General features: G+C 41.0%; 1 protein-coding gene across 8 annotated transcripts in view; it reads left to right on the forward strand.

The window, feature by feature from the left end:
• The window catches only part of slc8a4b (solute carrier family 8 member 4b), a 119,445-nt gene extending 100,303 nt beyond the window's left edge, over positions 1 to 19,142 (forward strand). For 6 of the 8 annotated variants that reach the window (XM_034223504.1, XM_034223583.1, XM_034223350.1 and 3 more), the window contains exons 13-18: positions 1,879 to 1,985; positions 6,217 to 6,341; positions 7,091 to 7,126; positions 7,683 to 7,782; positions 9,798 to 10,070; positions 12,987 to 19,142. In XM_034223504.1, the coding sequence (XP_034079395.1) occupies positions 1,879 to 1,985; positions 6,217 to 6,341; positions 7,091 to 7,126; positions 7,683 to 7,782; positions 9,798 to 10,070; positions 12,987 to 13,366 (1,021 nt within the window). In that variant the 3' untranslated portion in view covers positions 13,367 to 19,142. The remainder of the gene's footprint in view (positions 1 to 1,878; positions 1,986 to 6,216; positions 6,342 to 7,090; positions 7,127 to 7,682; positions 7,783 to 9,797; positions 10,071 to 12,986) is intronic. The other 2 variants (XR_004569743.1, XM_034223773.1) reach the window with 2 other exon arrangements.
• Positions 19,143 to 20,027: the final 885 nt, after the last annotated feature.

The following is a 20,027-nucleotide window of genomic DNA, read 5'->3' on the forward strand; positions in this document are numbered from 1 at the left end:
CGTAGCAACATCGGGCCATTCGTGAGGGCATCTTAAGCCTTCGTATGACCGCTGGTCATAGCAGCAACTTCGTGAGCGGTGGCAAAATCTTTGGCATGCCAAAAAATTGCCGAAGGACCTTGCGAAGGTTCATTTTCGTGTTGAATTCGTGTGTCAATTTTGCCCTTCGTAAGGCCATGGTGAGGGCATCTTGTTATCATCGGTGCCATCGGGCATTCGCCCCAATCAGAGTGAGGGTGAATGCACCGATGATAACACGAAGATGACACGATTTGACAAGATGCCCTCACGAGTGCCTTACGAAGTTGCCGCTCACGAAGTTGCTGCCGGAGCCTGAGAAACTCCACCAGCGGTCATACGAAGACTTAAGATGCCCTCACGAATGGCCCGATGTTGCTAGGATCACAGCCGAATTTGAACATTTCCTTTATCGTGTGTCCATCGGGTTGTTTTATTGCGAAATTCACAATTCCATATTCGTGTGTCCATCGGGAGTCAATTTCGGGACAGTGTGACAGGGCCTTTAGGGACAGGAAAATATAAATCAGATGCAAGATTTAAAATATAACAGATATTTAATTTGTTCTCACTTGTCCTTCACTTAATGGATTTGCATACATCACTCATCGTTGTTGGGTGTTTTTTCCCCTCCATTGTTCCACATCTGACTAAACCACACTTTCATATCTTTTCCAACATTGTTGAAAGGAGGCAGCTCAACCTGACTCTGGAAATAGAAAATCCAGCCGGTTTTTATCCGCTGTTGCCGTGACAGCTCACCAATGAAAACAATGTGCTTCCAGCTCCCCACACCTCCATCACTCTCTCACCCCCTCCTCCACTCCTTCCTCCCTCTGGTTTCTCTTTGTTGAACTGAAGCCTTTTTGTGGCGTCACAGCCAACATGGCTGACAGGGAAGCAGATGATGACACCACCAGGTGGAAATTAATTCATTGCCTGTCACCCATATAACTCTGGGTGGAAACAGGACAAAAGAGGCCAAACGGATGTGATTTCCATAGAAAACGTATACACATCTCATGTTGCTACCCAGGACAGTTTTTAAATTATGGGATGTTATTAAAGATTTAGTTATTTGAATATTTACTTTATTCATACTGAGGTTATTATTCTCCAATATCAATACAAATATGTGTACCAGCATCAATTACACAGCAGTCAAATACTTTTTTATCTGTTGATTACATTTTATGTTACTAATTTGTAATTGCTGCCTACATTAGTGTATCCACCACACACCTGGCAAACCTTTTTTTAATGGTGCACTTAGATCAAATACAAATAAATATCACCTATGTTTAAGGCTTTAGAACAGGGGAAAAAAGTGAGAAAATTGTGTGATTAGAGTGCATTAAACTCAGAAATATCAGATTTTAAAAAACTGATCACCAGAATTAGTTTTTTCTCACTTCCTTCTCAGGGCTCCCATACTCTTTTTTCAAGTAATGTATGTTCAATATTTTTTCACTTTTTTAAATTGATCTAAATATACTGACATATCTCAGAGATGCCATCTAACTTTTTTCCTTATAATAAGACATTTCTCACACAACTACTTTGAATCGTACTCTATGTGTTCTGGATAGTGTCCCCTCAAAACTCTTTGCGCTGCAATTGGAGGGTTACCCCTAGGTGTTCCTGATTGTACATTTCCTACTGTGGCTGTGCTGCATTGCATCACTGTCAGCTGGAAGAAATATATAACCAGGGCCTGGGGGGGTAAGCTGCCTCATAAGAGTGCGCCTCTGAGTAATGTCAACTTGGGTTTTAATCTTGCGTACACTGCTCATCATCCTCTGCAAGACAAAACAGAGGAGTGCAACTTTTTAAAGATATCTTCTTTTCTTCTTTTAACAGGAAGATCATCGAGGTGAAGATCATTGATGATGAGTTGTATGAGAAGAACAAGACCTTCACCCTGGAGCTGGGAGAGCCCATTCTGCTGGAGATAGGGCAGAAACACGGTGAGTGAGTTTGTGTGTTTAAGAGTGTGTGACGAACAGAATGAGTCTTAATTTAAGGTTCAGGTCTCCTGCACACCAAAGTCTTATTCACAGAGTGAGACTCTCATTGATTGTCTGAATCCACCAATCCAAACTCGGATTAACTTGGGAAACATTTCACACTGAACGAAGCACGTGGAAAGGATTTAAAGAACTCTGGACGTGAGCTGTGAGGTGTTTAAAAAACAAATCTATATGTGTGTTTGAAAGGACTACACATTTTCATTTTTTGTTCATAATTCCATATTTAACGCAATTTAAATTATTATCTATTTTGATCATGTTCCTTCCTCTCCTCTGTCAGTTAAATCTTTTTGAGTCCACATAGATAACCTCAGCGCTTTGAAATCCACTATTCTAAAACATTAAGCCCCTCAACTTCTAAAAAATGTAGGAAGTTCATTTCTAAAAAGGCCAATTACAGTGACAGACAGCTTCTCTGGCAGGTTACTCAAGGCTAAAGAGAACCGGCGCTGAAAGTCAATAAGTAATTTCTACTGCTTGTTCAGCTTTGACATTTCTTTCGAATGTTGACAGAAAAGACAAAAAGAAATGTGGAGAGACTTTTGTTGAGTCCTTTCACTTTACAGAGACCGTTCCTTTGTGTCAGTTATCCTCAATTCACCCTTTTCTATCCTTTCTTCTGTTCTCTGCCTCACTGAATAATGTACACACATCTAACCTCTCTCTAATAGACTGGTTGTCAACCTGGGTTTCAGACCACTACACATTATTCTATGGGGGAAGAAAGCAGCTGCATTGATTTATTTTTCTTCAGGCCAATAAAAAACACTCCGAGCAGGTTTGGGACCATTGCTCTACGACATACAGTATTTCTTTCACTTCCCACCCTCAGTATACACAAGTAAGATTGCAACTAATTCATTATTTAGCGCCTCAATGACAAGGAAAATGGCAATCAACCAAAATCTCATATAAGGCAAGGCAAGGCAAGTTTATTTATATAGCACCTTTCAACACAAGGCAATTCAAAGTGCTTTACAAAAAACGAAAGACATTAAGAAAATGGTATTTAAAATCAGTCATTAAAAAGAAAAGATAATAAAATAAACATTAAAAGAAAAAAATACATGGATAAAAGTTACAGTGCAGTTTAGATGCGAATAGTTCAATTAAAAGCAGCGGCAAAAAGAAAGTCTTTAGTCTGGATTTAAAAGTAGTCAGAGTTGCAGGGACCTGCAGGTTTCTGGGAGTTTGTTCCAGATATTTGGAGCATAATAACTAAACGCTGCTTTACCATGTTTAGTTCTGACTCTGGGGACAGAAAGCTGACCAGTCCCTGAAGACCTGAGAGATCTGGATGGTTCATAATTTAGCCGGAGGTCAGAAATGTATTTTGGGTCCTAAACCATTCAGTGCTTTATAAACCAGCAGCAGTATTTTTGAAATCTATTCTTTGACACACAGGAAGCCAGGTGTAAAGACTTCAGAACAGGAGTGATGTGATCCACTTTCTTAGTGTTAGTGAGGACTCGAGCAGCAGCGTTCTGAATCAGCTGCAGCTTTCTAATAGATTTTTTAGTGAGACCTGTAAAGACACCATTACAGTAGTCCAGTCTACTGAAGATAAAAGCATGGACAAGTTTTTCCAAATCCTGCTGTGACATTAGTCTTTTAATCTAGATATATTCTTTAGGTGATAGTAGGCTGATTTAGTAACTGTTTTAATGTGACTGTTTGAATCTCAGGTCAAGAGTCCATGACTACACCTAGATTTCTGGCTCTATCTGTTGTTTTGAACATTGCAGACTGAAGCTCAGCGCTAACTTTTATACGTTCTGCCTTGGCTCCAAAGACCATTACCTCAGTTTTATCTTTGTTTAATTGGAGAGAAGTTCTGACACATCCAGTCATTGATTTGTTCAATGCACTTACTCAGTGTTTGAATTGGAGCATAGTCTCCTGGTGAAATTGTTACGTAAATTTGTGTGTCATCCTCATAGCTATGGTAACTTATTTTGTTTGTTTTTCATTATCTGAGCCAGTGGTAGCATGTAGACGTTAAGAGAAGAGGCCCCAAGATGGAGCCTTGAGGAACCCCACATGTCATATTTGTCAACTCAGATTTGACAAGAGGGCTACTGACACTGGGGGGTTAGTTAGTCTGTCGACGGTTAGCAACAAGGCACGTGCATTGTTTTGGTAATGATGTCAGAGAAGAAAGACTGTCGAACGTTTTCAATTCCAAATTATAAAGGCCAAGTCTCTCTTTATAGATTTCAAAGTGAACCTGGAGATTTGTTTTTCGCCACCTATGTTCAGCTTTTCGACACTCTTTTTTCTGCACTCACGGTCATGGCCTTTCTCCATGGAGATATTTTCTTCCCAGTCACTTCCTTTACCCTAGTGTGGAGCAATGGCATCTATACATTTTTAATTTTGAATTCAAATGATCTACTAGCTCATTTACTGAGATGTTAGCAGGGGCAAGTGTGGAAGAAAAATTAGAGTAAATCTGCCTTATGCTACACGCCGGGTGACCTACACTTGACACGCTGCCTGAATGCGTCCTGTATGAACACAGATGGAGCAGTGATGATGGTGATGATGGTGATGATGGTGCTGCTTATGCTACACTTCCTCTGTAGATAAAGTGACAGATCTGGTGGGGGAAAGGTCTGTTCTCTCCATGTCATGTCATGAAGAGCCAGCAGCCCAGGGCATGTTTTCATCACAGAGGGAATTTAATTGGTTTTATAGGACTGTCACATGTGGAGGGACATACACACACTGAACCACACACACACACGCACATGCTGTCGTTTCTTTTCAATTACAGCAGGTTTACACTGATAACAGTTGACTCAATTACTGACAGACACTGAGTTTGAAGAGAGAGGAGGAGACGTATGGATGAATGGAGGGGTGTGTGGAGGAACGTTTGGTGTTTGAGAGATAGAGAGATTGTTTCATGTGAGAACATCGGCCCTTCCTCGTGGGTCTTCATATTTACTATAACATGGAAAGTTTGATTGATCCGATTTCTCACATCATCCTTTGAATATTAGCATTTACAATTTCACAGCTGCCAGCACACTTTGATAAATGAAAACCCAGCAAATCCATAAAAACAATTCATCCTGCTCTGGTAAAAATCAGACAAATGTAAAAAATACATGGAAAATGATTTTAGTTCAATGCCAGGCCGAAGCTCAATGCATATATAATACTTAATAAGGAGAATGGCACTAACAAATATTATACCACGAAGCTCTATGGTTGTTTTGTCAGAGAAAGAATATGAAAGAGAGGCCTGACATTTTAACGTCTTGAACAGAACACAAAACTTAATTTAGTTTAGACAATAAAGGGACCACCTTTCTATGAATGGGCAACATACCGTCTACCTTCAACTATTGTGATAAAGATGTTGTTTGGTTTCATATGGTACAAGAACACCGGCCCTCCTGGGTATCCATCGCTCCTGACCCTCCACCCCTATGGAGTTACTCTTAACACTTGATCACCTGACTTTTTGTTTACCATTGCTCTTATTATAACAACTCAAGTGGCTAGAGGTTACTGTCATCTTCTTTTTCCTCCTGGTGCAGCAGGTCCCTTCTGACCTAGATTTATGAGGCTGAAAACCACTGATTTAATAGGCTGATATCATTCGCACCAGCAACAAAGCTTTGCCAGGGCAAGGTGCCTTATCTTGAAAGGAACCCTGTGATTTGAATCCACTCCCAAATGTAATGGGTTCTTCCTCGGCCCATGCCTTACCATTTCACAATATTTCATAAAAACCAGGCCAGTCGTTTTTATTTAATCTAAACAAACAAACAAAGCACATCTAACAATGATCTCCTCTGTGGGGTAAACAACCCTAGACCAGTAGGTTTACAGTATGTGTTTTCAGCCCAATATTAATAAAGTGACTGAATGGTTTTGTGGTAAAGGTAAAAATAACAAAAAAGTGAAGAGAACCCCAGAACAGAAGGCCTGTTCTTCAATGTACAAAAATATGATCATAACATGAAAAAAAACACTGCAATACTCACAACAAAAAACTACAGAATGAAAGTGAATGTGTACACAACCTCTGTTTCCTCACTGCAACAGAAATTGATGTCCTTTAACTTGCTTTCTGTTAGTTGGTACTGAATAACCTCCATACAGTTACACCCCAACGTACTGACCTCACTGACCCTTTCTTCTCTGGGTTCTGCAGGGGACTCCAATGAGAACAAGCCCTTGGTGGGAGCAGAGGACGAAGAAGTGGCCAAGATGGGCTGTCCCAGTCTGGGCGAACACACACAAGTAGAGGTGGTCATCGAAGAGTCCTACGAGTTCAAGGTGAGCCGGTTTCTTCTGCACATATTTCCATTTACAGGCAATCTTGTTTTGTAAGCTCTTCAGATGAATCACCATATAGTCTTGTAGAAATAATAATGCCAACCAGCTTGGCATTCAGAAAATTAAACAGAGCCAAAATGCAAATTGCATCTGAAATGGTTTAAAGTGCGTGTTAGCTCCCCCCCATCCCCCCCCCGGTCCAGAGGATGAATGATTCATTTTGTTAGCATGTAATGGATTCTCTGTTGAGATGCATGTCATTTTGATATCACACATGCAGAAGACAACAACAAACTCAAATTGAGCTGTCGTCTTGGTGCCTTAGAGGAAAGAAAAGTTGCTGGTAGATCATTCATCCAGCAAAGGAGAAATACATTTGCTTAGTCATGTAATAAATGTTATGTAAAAAAAGCATTGCATTGTTATTCAGCCATGGATCATTACAGATCATTCTCTCTTGAGGCGCCTGTCTTTGTCATGCAATGTTTTCATTCTGTTTATCATTTCCTCATGATTTTGTCTTTTTGTCATTGTTTTGAAAATCATATTTTTGTTGCCCATTTCATTTGCATATTTTTTCCATTTGTGTCATTCTATATATGTGTGTATGTGTGTGTGTGTGTGTGTGTGTGTGTGTGTGTGTGTGTGTGTGTGTGTGGTGTGTGTGTGTGTGTGTGTGTGTGTGTGTGTGTGTGTGTTGTGTGTGTGTGTGTGTGTGTGTGTGTGTGTGTGTGTGTGTGTGAGAGCAGAGAGCAGTACACACACTTCTCTGGCGGGCTGAACAGGTTATCCATCTTCCTCCCTCTCTCGTGCATGCAACGCTAGTTCCTCCATCTTCTACTGAACAATGCTGAGGTGTTACAATCCCAGTCCGATGCATACATCCTTAAATGTCGCCCCACACTGGAATTAATTTGAATTATCTTGTTGACACTACTAATTCACAGTATATTGAATATAAAATGATGTGGTCTCTCTTATTAAATAGTAAATCATGCAGGGTTTCCTCCTCACAAAGCTGAGTTATGATAATGACTGCTGGAGCTGTTTTGCATCAACAACTTTCATTATTCCCCTTCCTCGCTGCTATTAAACAGAAGCCTCCCCCACTCTGCCTGAAGGGGTTTCCTAGATTTCACAGCATCGTATTAATGAGCATCCTCCACCCTCAAGTTGTCAGTGTTATGAATTACGGACTTTTTAAATGTATCTTTGCAGCATGAGAGCTAATTGAAAAGTTTCTGTGTGGATATGAGTGAATTAACAACTTGAGTGTCTTTTCTGGTCTGTGTGCTCCTGCATGTTTGCTTTTTGTGCGTGTGTGTTTGTGTGTGTGTGTAGAATACAGTAGATAAGTTGATCAAGAAGACAAACCTGGCCTTGGTGGTGGGAAGCAGCAGCTGGAGGGAGCAGTTTGTCAACGCCGTCACTGTTAGCGCAGGTAACACACACACACCCACACGCACGCACACACACACACACACACACACACACACACACACACACACGCACACACACACATTCTGGTTCTTGAGTTCCTATTTGACTATTTGAGTACATTTTCGGAAATGTTTGCATCAGCATTTTATGTTGAACCTTTCTTTTGCACTTATTTAACTATTTAAAGTGTACTTGTGCAGGTTTCATTGTTGATTCTAAACACCCAATATGGGCGTAGTTAACACTAGAGAGAGGGAGGGAGGTTTTCTCTAGTCCCGCTGGAAAGAAACACAGTGGGTGTTCTTTTTTGCTTTCTTGCCAACTGATGAGTAAATCAATACTTGTCTCTTGTCCATAAACTAATAATAGCAGCTATTTAGCTTATTACAGGCTTGGAAGTGCTTGGAAGTGCATTACCACTTTTCCAAGTTTTACATCTAAATCTCACTCCTAAATTGTATCTTGTTTGTTTAATCAATGCCAGATTTATACAACAATCTGACAAGCTGTCCTAAAGACTCTTGGCAAGAATACTTATTACCACAAATATGTAACTAATTATTGGATTTTATGTCAAATCAATTAGGATACATTTTTGCTAAAAGTTAGCCTCTTCAGATTGTGCGCCTCCCTTAAAGGCCCTGTCACACTGTCCCGAAATTGACACCCGATGGACACACGAATATGGAATTGTGAATTTCGCACGAAGATGGCCCCGAACCACACACGAAGGCAACATTTACATTACATTTAAGACATACAACTGCAATGAAAGTACCAAAAACAATTATGTTACAGTACTATGATACTGTACTGATATCTTCAGACTTTGTTCTTTACTTTATCCGTCTTTATATGTAGAAAATATTACGTTTTCTCCGTAATGTTGTTTCCATAACAACAACAACTTCCTGTCAACTGTCCTTCAAAATAATATATTATATCCTTTTTAGTTTCACAGAACACAAATTGGGTTATTTACATAATATATTTACATGATTTTGTTGTGCAATAAAACAACCCGATGGACACACGATAAAGGAAATGTTCAAATTCGGCTGTGATCGTAGCAACATCGGGCCATTCGTGAGGGCATCTTAAGTCTTCGTATGACCGCCGGTGGAGTTTCTCAGGCTCCGGCAGCAACTTCGTGAGCGGCAACTTCGTAAGGCACTCGTGAGGGCATCTTGTCAAATCGTGTCATCTTCGTGTTATCATCGGTGCATTCACCCTCACTCTGATCGGGGCGAATGCCCGATGGCACCGATGATAACAAGATGCCCTCACGATGGCCTTACGAAGGGCAAAATTGATACACGAATTCAACACAAAATGAACCTTCGCAAGGTCCTTCGGCAATTTTTTGGCATGTCAAAGATTTTGCCACTGCTCACGAAGTTGCTGTCGGAGCCTGAGAAACTCCACCGGCGGTCATACGATGGCTTAGATGCCCTCACGAATGGCCCGATGTAGCTACGATCACAGCCGAATTTGAACATTTCCTTTATCGTGTGTCCATCGGGTTGTTTTATTGCACAACAAAATCATGTAAATATATTATGTAAATAACCCAATTTGTGTTCTGTGAAACTAAAAAGGATATAATATATTATTTTGAAGGACAGTTGACAGGAAGTTGTTGTTGTTATGGAAACAACATTACGGAGAAAACGTCATATTTTCTACATATAACGACGGATAAAGTAAAGAACAAAGTCTGAAGATATCAGTACAGTATCATAGTACTGTAACATAATTGTTTTTGGTACTTTCATTGCAGTTGTATGTCTTAAATGTAATGTAAATGTTGCCTTCGTGTGTGGTTCGGGGCCATCATCGTGCGAAATTCACAATTCCATATTCGTGTGTCCATCGGGTGTCAATTTCGGGACAGTGTGACAGGGCCTTTAGATTTGACGTTACACAGTGTAACGTTATCGCCCACTCACTGTTTCTACTTCTTTCAATTATCTCCCTGCTTTTCCTCTCTGTGTGAATCTTCCTCCACCCCCAAAGGAGACGACGATGAGGAGGAGAGCGGCGAGGAGCGGCTGCCGTCCTGCTTCGACTACATCATGCACTTCCTCACCGTCTTCTGGAAGGTCCTGTTCGCCTTCGTCCCGCCCACGGAGTACTGGAACGGCTGGGCCTGCTTCATCGTCTCCATATCGCTGATCGGCGTCCTGACGGCGGTCACCGGAGACCTGGCCTCGCACTTTGGCTGCACGGTCGGCCTGAAGGACTCGGTGACGGCCGTGGTGTTTGTGGCGCTGGGAACATCTGTGCCAGGTGAGTAGAAAGATGGAGGCAAATCATTGAATGTGTCATGGCGCATACTGCCTTTACTGATGCTGAGTTTTCCCACATTTCGGATTTGACAGACCCATAAAAAGAATTGGACTAATCCTTTCTTCATCTTTTGATTTGAATAGCTTCCGCCCTCAGTAGGCAGGCTCGAAATAAAATGCGTGAAATGGAGGCTCCATCACAGCCTTGAGCCCGAGCTTGTCTGCGCCTGAAGGGCACGCGTTGTCCCAGGGCTTTAATTAAATTCCCTTCCTCATCTCTCTCGCAGCCGTTTTATTGTTGCCCCTCCTTATGATGTATAGGAATAGCTCCTTTGCTATTCCTCCATGCAGGAACTATTTGGCTCGCAGCAAAGTCTGTATCAATTCTTTTAGGAGTCATATTATTTATTTTGTGTGCTGGATTTGGGGACTGTAAACACATATTTGATATCCATTAACAGTGTGTTTGTCCCAACACAAGCCACATTGATGTTCATCTGTTCCTCCCTCTCATACCCCTTCTCACTTCTCTCTTACCGTGCTCTCGTGCCCCATCCCGGTCAATTTATTATTCTGACTCGGTGTTACCCTACTCCATTCTGCCTCTCTCCCCTCCTCTTATTGCATGTTGTGTTTTCCCTGTTGCATCATCCATCATTCTGTGTGCTGAGGTACCCAGGTGTGTGTGGGTGAAAATGTGTTTTCTCTGCCAAGGTGAGGCAGGTTCCTTAGGTCATTATTACTTCCCCAGGGAGTGTGTGTTCCCTCGTGTGTGTGTGTTTGTGTGTGTTCATGTGTCTGTTAGAACCATCTCCTCTCTTGTTACCCGCTCTCTGACTTGCACAATTTGAAATAAGCAGCTCTGCATTATTACAATGGAGACACACTGGAGGATTATCCCGCCAATTTACACCAGTTTTGCCGATTCAGGCAATTAGAGAGCAAATGCTGATCGGAGGCTTGATCGCTGTGAACTGCTGCGTGTTTCTGGCTGTTAAGAGGTTTATGGAGCTTATCTGTTACCATTCATGCCTGTAAACAATATCAGTGATGTCAATATTTGATATTTGCTATGAAATCATAGTTTATCTTCACACAATGCATCCTGAGCTTATGGGCTCATGCACTTAAATAGTTTTGTCTTTTTTTATTGGTGTCACATTCAAGAAATTGAGCATCATTTTTAAAGGGTCAGCTAATGTTCTTTACTAACACCACCTCAGCACAATGGGGGTACATGTTTGTTTACTTTCTACTGGAGATATAGTCCTGATTAAAACACAACATCTAGTAACAGTTACACTATGTTGTTCCTAAAAATCCAATTTGGTTCACTTTGTATTAAGGATGACATCGTGTTCACTTTTTCTTACAGGCAAGAGATTATCATGGTAGTTATCCCTCAATCCCAAACAGTGTTCAGACAATCCTGTCAGTAATAGATTACATTCCCAACTTGCTATGTTTCTGACGTTGACCAGTTAAGTACACTATTCACACTTCGTTTTCTTCTACATTACAGTAATGTGAAACCGTTATTCAGTAACAACATAGTAAACCAGGGGATAACAAAGTTGTAATCTAGAAATTACATTACCATTACTGCTAGACTGGTAGAGGACATATTGGCTTGTTGAAGGGGCTGGAGGTGTGCTAAGGGGGCTCGTTTATATCAAAAGAGAGGAGGAATATGTTCACTAACATCACCAAGATAAACCATTTTATATTTAGAGTTACCAGCTTCTCATTGTCCTTTCTGGATCTGTAATTGGGTCTTTTAAGAGGTAATTCAAGAAAATGTATAACGTTAGTGAAGTTGCATTTCATACAGGGTTTTGTTTTCTGTGTTGCCAGCAGTACTTAGTATTGTGTGTGGAGGCAATAATGTGCCATTTCATGTCTCAAACCCACAGATTAATTTACCTATGTCGACACGTTCATTTCTGTTTGTGAGGTCTGCTTCCGACGGGCTGACAATTCATCCCCCCCAAGAAAGTTTGGAGGATTTTCTTCATGTTGGGATATGAATTTCCACTAATCTCGCCTAACATTCAAATGAGAATTGAAACTCATCTCTATAAATAGAAATAAGCCGAGACAGGCGCACAATAACTGGCAGCTGTTCCCTGCTGTTCCCTGCCAACCCAGTCGTAGAGCCTCTGCGCCTTTTACCCAATTCCTCCTCAATGTTCAGCACCAAAGAGCTCAAAGCAGGCGCAGCAGCCTGCATCATGTTACAGCATTAATGACATCTGTTCTGTCTCAAGCTGATGCCAATATACAGCTGCGGAGTACGGAACTAAAACATGAATTTCCCTGACAAATTTACATCATAAAATCACATGGATGTTAATGAAATGAAAATTCAGGGGGGTTTTTCAACCTGGATCTTAACTGTGGCTCGTGTATACTTTGTATTTGCCACTTACATTATTATATATATACAGATATTTCCAAGTCCTTTTTCTCAATTCATTTGAGTCCATGTGTCTCAGTATGTGTCTATTTTTACTAATTGCCTGTACGTATGTGCTTCTCTCTTTATCTCTAACAGTCTTCTCATTAACAATTCCATAGACTATTTCTACACTAACTTGTTTTATAGTGCCTGTCAGATTATATCTATAGATGTAGATATAGATAGAGTACGCTACCATAAGTGGGTGGTTTTATACTCCTTGTTACCTTGAGGTCACTTCCTTAGTGGCTTTCAGCAAGACATTTATAATAGATAATCAAAAGTCCATGAAGTCACATTACTTGATGTGTTGTTTGACATCAGGTGATGTTTTACATTTGTTTCCTGCCTGATTTTGTATGTTTTCATATTGCTTTTCCTGTGGATTGGTCATCATTAAATAAATGTGGTATCAAAACACCTCAAATGTATTGTAAACTCTTTGTCTTTGTCCTCCAGACACATTCGCCAGCAAGGTAGCCGCCATCCAGGATCAGTACGCCGACGCCTCCATCGGGAACGTCACAGGCTCCAACGCGGTCAACGTGTTCCTGGGCATCGGCGTGGCGTGGACCCTGGCCGCCGTGGTGTGGCGCTCCAGGGGCAAGGTGTTCAAGGTGGACCCAGGGAACCTGGCCTTCTCCGTCACGCTCTACACCATCATGGCCGTCATCTGCATGCTCATCCTGCTGTACCGGCGGCGGGCCTCGGTGGCCGGGGGGGAGCTGGGGGGGCCGCGGACTTGCAAGATTATCACGTCGCTGCTGTTCTTCTCCATGTGGCTGATCTACATCCTGCTGGCTTCACTGGAGGCCTACTGCCATCTACCAGTGTTCTAAATGGAGAGGAGACTGACCCACTGCCAAGAGGGGGAGAGGAAGGGAGAGAGGAGTCTTCAGACGGACAGGTCCAGGACAGATGGGTAGCAGAGGCGGATCAATAATGGACTCTCAATTTCCTCTTTTTTTTTACGATTTTCAGTGTTTCAGATATATTTTTGTCTCTCCATTTATTTATTTCCTGCAAACACTAAGTCATTTTTGCATTAGCAGCTCTTTTAGGAAAGGAGTCCCACCATCTACCCAGTGTTAAAGAGACATAAACCCTCCTAACTAAGATTTATTTCACATAAATGTATGTTTTAAAGGAGCTTTTATGTTGTTACCTCAATCATCCATCATCGTCAGTGGACCACACGGTTTAATAGTTAATCTGATATCGTTCAATATACTGCCAAATCAGCAGGAGAGAAAAAGAGATTTGGAGCAAGGAGAGGTGTGACGCCATCACTCGGAGAAAAAGTTGAAGAGGAAGATTTAGGGAGGAAGATAAAAGAGGACATGGAGGCAAAACAACTAGAAAAATGTTGTGGATAAAGTCGATGGACTGACTGGAGAAGAAACAAGAAAAAGAAGAATGGATTCGAATACATATTCTTCTCCTCACTTTCTCTCTCTTGCTACTTTCTGCTTTTTCCTATCTGGTCTACACAGGAAGAATCATACCCACTGTACTCTGTTAATACTACCAGTGACTTATAGGTTGAACCCCTATCCCAGATGTACACACACACACACACACACACACACACACACACACACACACACACACACACACACACACACACACACACATACACACACACACACACACACACACACACACAATGTGGGGCCTCAGGTGAATAACATTGGAGGACCTCTCGCAGGATAACACAGGACTGTTCCATTTTCTTTTTTTCGTGAATACACTGCGAAATATACTCTCCACCCCTCCACACACACTCTTTCCTACAAAACACTCATCCCTCCCTTTGCCTTACCCGCTGTAGGACTTGTCTTAAAGTTGTGATAATGAAACGCTGTAGTAACCACCATCAATCCCTCTTTTTAATTGAGCCAATCCCAAGTCCTCCTCCTTTTGCGCCAATCAGCAGCCTCGTTTATCCCACCATGGAGTCTCCCCCCCCCCTCCTTTCTTTTCTAAACTTTTCAATGGCGTCACGTGTTGATGTTGTTACCGTGCAATTGTAAAAAAAAAAAAAAAAGTTAACTAAGATAAAGACATATAAATATAGTATGGAGATATGGAGGTAAAAAAGGTTTAAGCAGGTGGTTCGGAAGAATGTAACATGAGGATTCAAAATGTCGGATTAGCATCTGGGAGAAAAGTGGGATGGAGAAGAAACGTGTGATAAAAAAGTCTGGAAAACCAAGCAGTCCACTTTGTAAAAGTTGAATGAAGAAGCGTCGTGCAATACACAGCATAGCTGTTAACACTCGAAAGTCGCTTGTAATGGCGAAGAAACGAAAATCGGGACTAAACAGGAAATGATGTAACGCTATCTTCAGAACAAGATGGACGCCAGTTAACGACTATGAAGAGGAGGACATTGATGACGAATCAAACTATGACTAGTGTTTCTAATTGTACATGATAATATAAGAAACTTTTATTGATGTGTGTGAGAAACACTGATATTTAATTTATGTGAAAACCCCGGAGGAAATAGGAAATTGTCGCCCTTCTTTCCTCTGAAACACAGTTCAAGGAGACATTTAAGGGAATCCCACCACCAGGGAAAAAGGCTGGAGGACTCACAGACAGAGAGGAGTCTCTGAGGGAAATGTACGGCAGCTCTGAAATATCACACGACTGTTCTGTGGCAGTCGTCACGTTAGGATGTTTCTTTGAACAAAAATCACAAATCCTCTGTTATCCAAAGATGTAATAGAAGAACAATGTCACAGATCACCGTTCATCTCCAGTGTGCCGTTTTACCTCGCAGGCGTCGTACAAGTCCCACCAGCTGCCAGGTGTAAAAAAACTCATATTTAAAGGTGTTCACACTACAGATCTATGTGCTTAACCATTGGTATTTTTATGGGTACGAGCCTTTATCAAAAGCTGTGCTAACTATTTCGTTTTTGTATAGAAGCCCTTCTATATTGATTGAGGCATGGTGTGTGTGAAGGTTTGTAGTAGAGAATATTATGCCACATATCATATGAAATCCTCACTTTTTCAAAGTGCGTTGAATCCAGATTTATATAACGTATGTGTTTATAGCCCTGCCTTGCCCAGGGGCTGGGCTGAAGCTGGGCAGAAGGGATGGCATATGGTGCAGGTGATTATTAAATGTAATCCCTCTGTTAACAGCAGCGTACGAGCAACCATTTTCCCCTCAGCTGCCCACACAGCTCGTTGTAAACTTCAAGGAAAATCCTGTAAGGACAATAATTTAGCTTTTTTGTTTAATCCACAGAGAGCAAAATGGGACCGAAAACAACAATTTACCTGCCCACCATCCGCCCTTTTTCTTTCAGATAAGGACAAATTACCCGCTGCTTTCAATTGTATGTAAATTCTTACAAAGCCCGCTCAGTCTTCACCAGGCTCAAAAACACACGGGTGGAAATGACTTCCTGCGTCACCCCTTCAATCAAATGTGACGTTTTAAACGCCACAGCAGTCCCCATCATTTTCTGACAGCCATAAAGGAAGGAATCCAATCTTAATTGCAGAAAATCTGTTAAAGTGGCAGTAAAATCTACCTTGAACAGCTGTTTTCTGCATCAGCTGATATCTGACAGGCACAGCCAATATTCACTGATAAAGAGATGTGGCCCCCTGCCATCGATGCGCTTGCCCTCTTTCAAAAGAATATTTCTTGGCTGCAAATATTTCCTATTGCTGTCTAGAAATTAGACACAGGTTTACACCCCCACAGAGGACTCTTCAGCATGTTAAGTGCTTCCAGGGCCTTTTGGGAAAAATATTGAGGTCAGGAATCCAATCCTGGAGAGAAAAGTTTGTCAAACCCCCAAACAGATACTATTTTATTACGAGTTCTCGTGTTTTATTCTGTTATATTTCCATTAGTTTCCCAACATGCAGATCTAAATGTCTTAAAGTAGAAGAATCTACTGAAAGTATCCCACTATCCTCAATCTTAGTCCCGGTGCTTGTTGACATGATGTTGGAATTACCCGTACCTATTTGAACCTGTCAGACTGACCATCCAGATCCTCTCAAATCCTGAGTCAGTCCTGCAGCGCACCGTATATTTTCAAACACAGGAGTCGGTCATCAGTTAGTTTTGACATGACTTACACGTTGGCATGGCTCCTGACCCTCTGAGGCGCCAAACGGTCTCTCCATGACTCCAGCCTCTAACGTTTGCAGGGCCAAGACTGAGTGGGCGGGATCATAGTGACGCCACAAGAATACTGAGACTGATTTAGAAATGTAGGCTCTTTAAAGGTTCATAATCCTTTTTGGAATAAGACTGACTTTGTGTGTGTGTGTGCGCGTGCATGCTTTCTAAGTGAGTGAAGAAACGCAACCATATTTTTAGTCTCTTGCCTGTTGCTTAGCGACCATCTAACTGCGAGCCGTTGTCTTCTTGACTGATGCTGGTGTGTGTGTCCCTCTCCTTTGATGTTTCTCACTTGCCCTTCTTAGAGTGAATGTGACAGTTTCTCATTCATTAGATCTCTCTCTGCGGTCCAATTCCTACATGTATTACTCTTCGTTTCCTCCGACGTGTGTGTATCGTTTCCTTTGTGTTCCTCATGTCTCACCTTGTTTGCATGTGTATCCGTTGTGTGTAGGTCTACATGCGTATGTATGCCTTTGTTTGTTTGTGCCGCTTGGTGTTGTAATCTCCTTATAAGGGCTTGCCCCCCGCGTCCCTGGCTGAGTCCCAAACGCCAGATTAATGAATCTGAATGCCAACCTGACCCACAGTAAAAAAAGGCCTGGAAATTGGATTCCCTCCATTTCCTGTGTGTGTGTGTGTGTGTGTGTGTGTGTGTGTGTGTGTGTGTGTGTGTGTGTGTGTGTGTGTGTGTGTGTGTGTGTGTGTGTGTGTGTGTGTGTGTGTGTGTGTGTGTGTGTGTATCGAATTAGACGTATATTAGATTTGGCTGGCAATCAAGATTGAAATAGATGGTGGCACATTGTTTGAAGAAGTGTGTGTTTGTGTGTACAGTGTGTGAGTAGCTGTCATACATTAAGGTCACTGACTCTACAAACCGATTGCATGATGTCATGATGCTGACAATCACACACATGTAAATAACACATACACACGTACTGCACTTGTAGAAACACAGATGATTGATATGGTTATCAACAAGCAATCCACACACACACACACACAAAACTCTGGCTCTCTTTTAAACTTAACATATTTCCTAGCAATGTTACACTTTAATTTAGTTGGAAAATGACAACAGAAGCCCGCTAAGAAAGTGTATTTAGTTGACGCTTTAAGTGACGGTTGCGAGGTCGATTATTTGTGCATGTGTGTCTGAGTGTGTGTTTACAGACATAAATCATTATGTGTATATGAGTTAGAGATATAAAGATACTGAGCTTGTAAAGAACCAATTTTCACATTTTAATTTCAGAGACATCTCTAGTGTGTGTGTGTGTGTGTGTGTGTGTGTGTGTGTGTGTGTGTGTGTGTGTGTGTTGATCAACCTCTATTTATCAATGTTTTGTACCCCTCTACCTTCTAAATATTTATATATTATATCACTTCCTGCTTTCCATTTTATTTATATATCATGCCACCCTATTTATGAGGTCACAAAGTGCTTTTGATATAATTATCTTTCATTTCAATTTTTCAATTTATTTTATTATTATTATTTTATTGTGCAATATTTAATTTGTGTCCAAGGTTTTATGTTGTTTTGGTGATTTTGTTTTGTAAAATGAAAAAAAGCCCTCGGAGTAGAACAGGAAATTAGCATAGTTACAATTTAAATAGTGTGCTATTATCCCTTTTTTATTGTGTGAGCGAGTGTGTGTGGACGCGCGCATCTTTTCATCCTTCCGTCCACGAGTGTGTCGATGCATGAATTAAACTCATTCTGAATACAGTGTTGATGTTGGAAATGTCGTAGTAAAGAGTATAGTATTTTTAAATGCTGAAAATGACATGACATGAAAACCGATATAGATGTTTACAAAGACCAAACTTTTCTTTTATTTCTTTTTTTTCTCAAAGATGAAATAAAACTTGACTGGCAAACGCTCAGAAGAGTGTCTGTTTGTTTTTCATTTAATCATGGTGGGAAATATATCAAAAGATACTGATTTGACTAAAAGCTCAAACCAATCACAAAATGGACTGAGTGTGTCGTCATGATTGGACTGAACTAAATAGCTGTTTGCTAAATTAGCCACGTGTCTGCTTTACAATGTAATCCAAGTCTCCTGTTCACAGTACTTTAAGTAAAATAAGTGAAATATGAAGTTTTAAAACACTTTCGCCGCTCTTGAAAATAATGTTATTGGTTGCATTATGGGAAATGTAAGATCAAACACTTTTAGTTTTACCACAAAGTTAATTGGTGTAATTGTTTTTTTACTTTTGCCTAAATCTTCACAATTTCCTGTTGTTTCTTCATTGAAATGGGGGAGTTTACTGGAGATGAAAAGATTCTACTGTGACGCATCCTTTCCCTATTTATTTAAAAACAAAAGAGACAACTATGTAAAAGCCTTTTCCCATTATGCTGGTCCGACTGAACTCTTTCATTAAAGCTGTAAATATTGATTTTGCCGTCACAATGAGAATAAAAAACCTTTTTGGTGTAACAAGTTGCTTAATGTCTCTAACACCTTCCCCATAGCACTATAGTAAGTGTGATACGCCGATGATGCAATTCAGCTGAGGCCTTTTATGATGGTCTAACCGAGGGATATATCATGCTGTATGAACTGTTCTACGCGTTTCTACAGCTGTCCAAACGGGGGATTCATCCGGATTTCCAAGCATTTTCACAGAAATGGAAAGGTGAAATCATCTGGGCCTGTTTGAGTCAAACGAACAAGATAAATGAATAGCAAGAGTCTGACCTGACCCATCTGAAGATCACAGGGGGAATTTCGAAGTATGGGGACAACAACTGTTGATTACGGCTTTAAATGCAACTACATCTCACAGAAGGCAAGAAGCTGCATATTGTTTTTAGTGTAATAAAGCAATTTGCTGAGTGTGCTTTAAATTCACACTCATTTCTCTTCTACTGAGCTGCAATAATCAATACACTAGCCCCTAATGGCTATCTGTCACAGATGGATTCATAGATCATTTGTTGTGCTCTGTGAAAAACAAGATGCTTCTTTGGTCATTCAAAGAAACTATTTTGAAATAGCAACTGCATTGAAAATATATGATATATTTCGTCAGTCACGCAGACTGTTGTCATATCTAAAGTGTGATGCTAATGTGTAGATCTGATCGGTTAGCTTCCATTAAATGCTTGGGATGGGTGGGATGAGGTCAACTGGAAAACTGTCATCATTGGTGCGTTACTCTTTAAATGAATTTAGCTAAACTGCCTCACAGTTAATCATCTCATCAGCATCTGCCTCGGTGTTACCTAACGCTGCAACATGAGAACAAACACACTGATATTTATAGCACAGGCCTAAGGGGAGTGGTTGTTGGAGATTAACACACACACCACCACACACACACAC

The sequence above is a fragment of the Gymnodraco acuticeps genome, unplaced genomic scaffold (assembly GCF_902827175.1).
Source record: "Gymnodraco acuticeps unplaced genomic scaffold, fGymAcu1.1, whole genome shotgun sequence".
Classification (NCBI taxonomy): Eukaryota; Metazoa; Chordata; class Actinopteri; order Perciformes; family Bathydraconidae; genus Gymnodraco; species Gymnodraco acuticeps.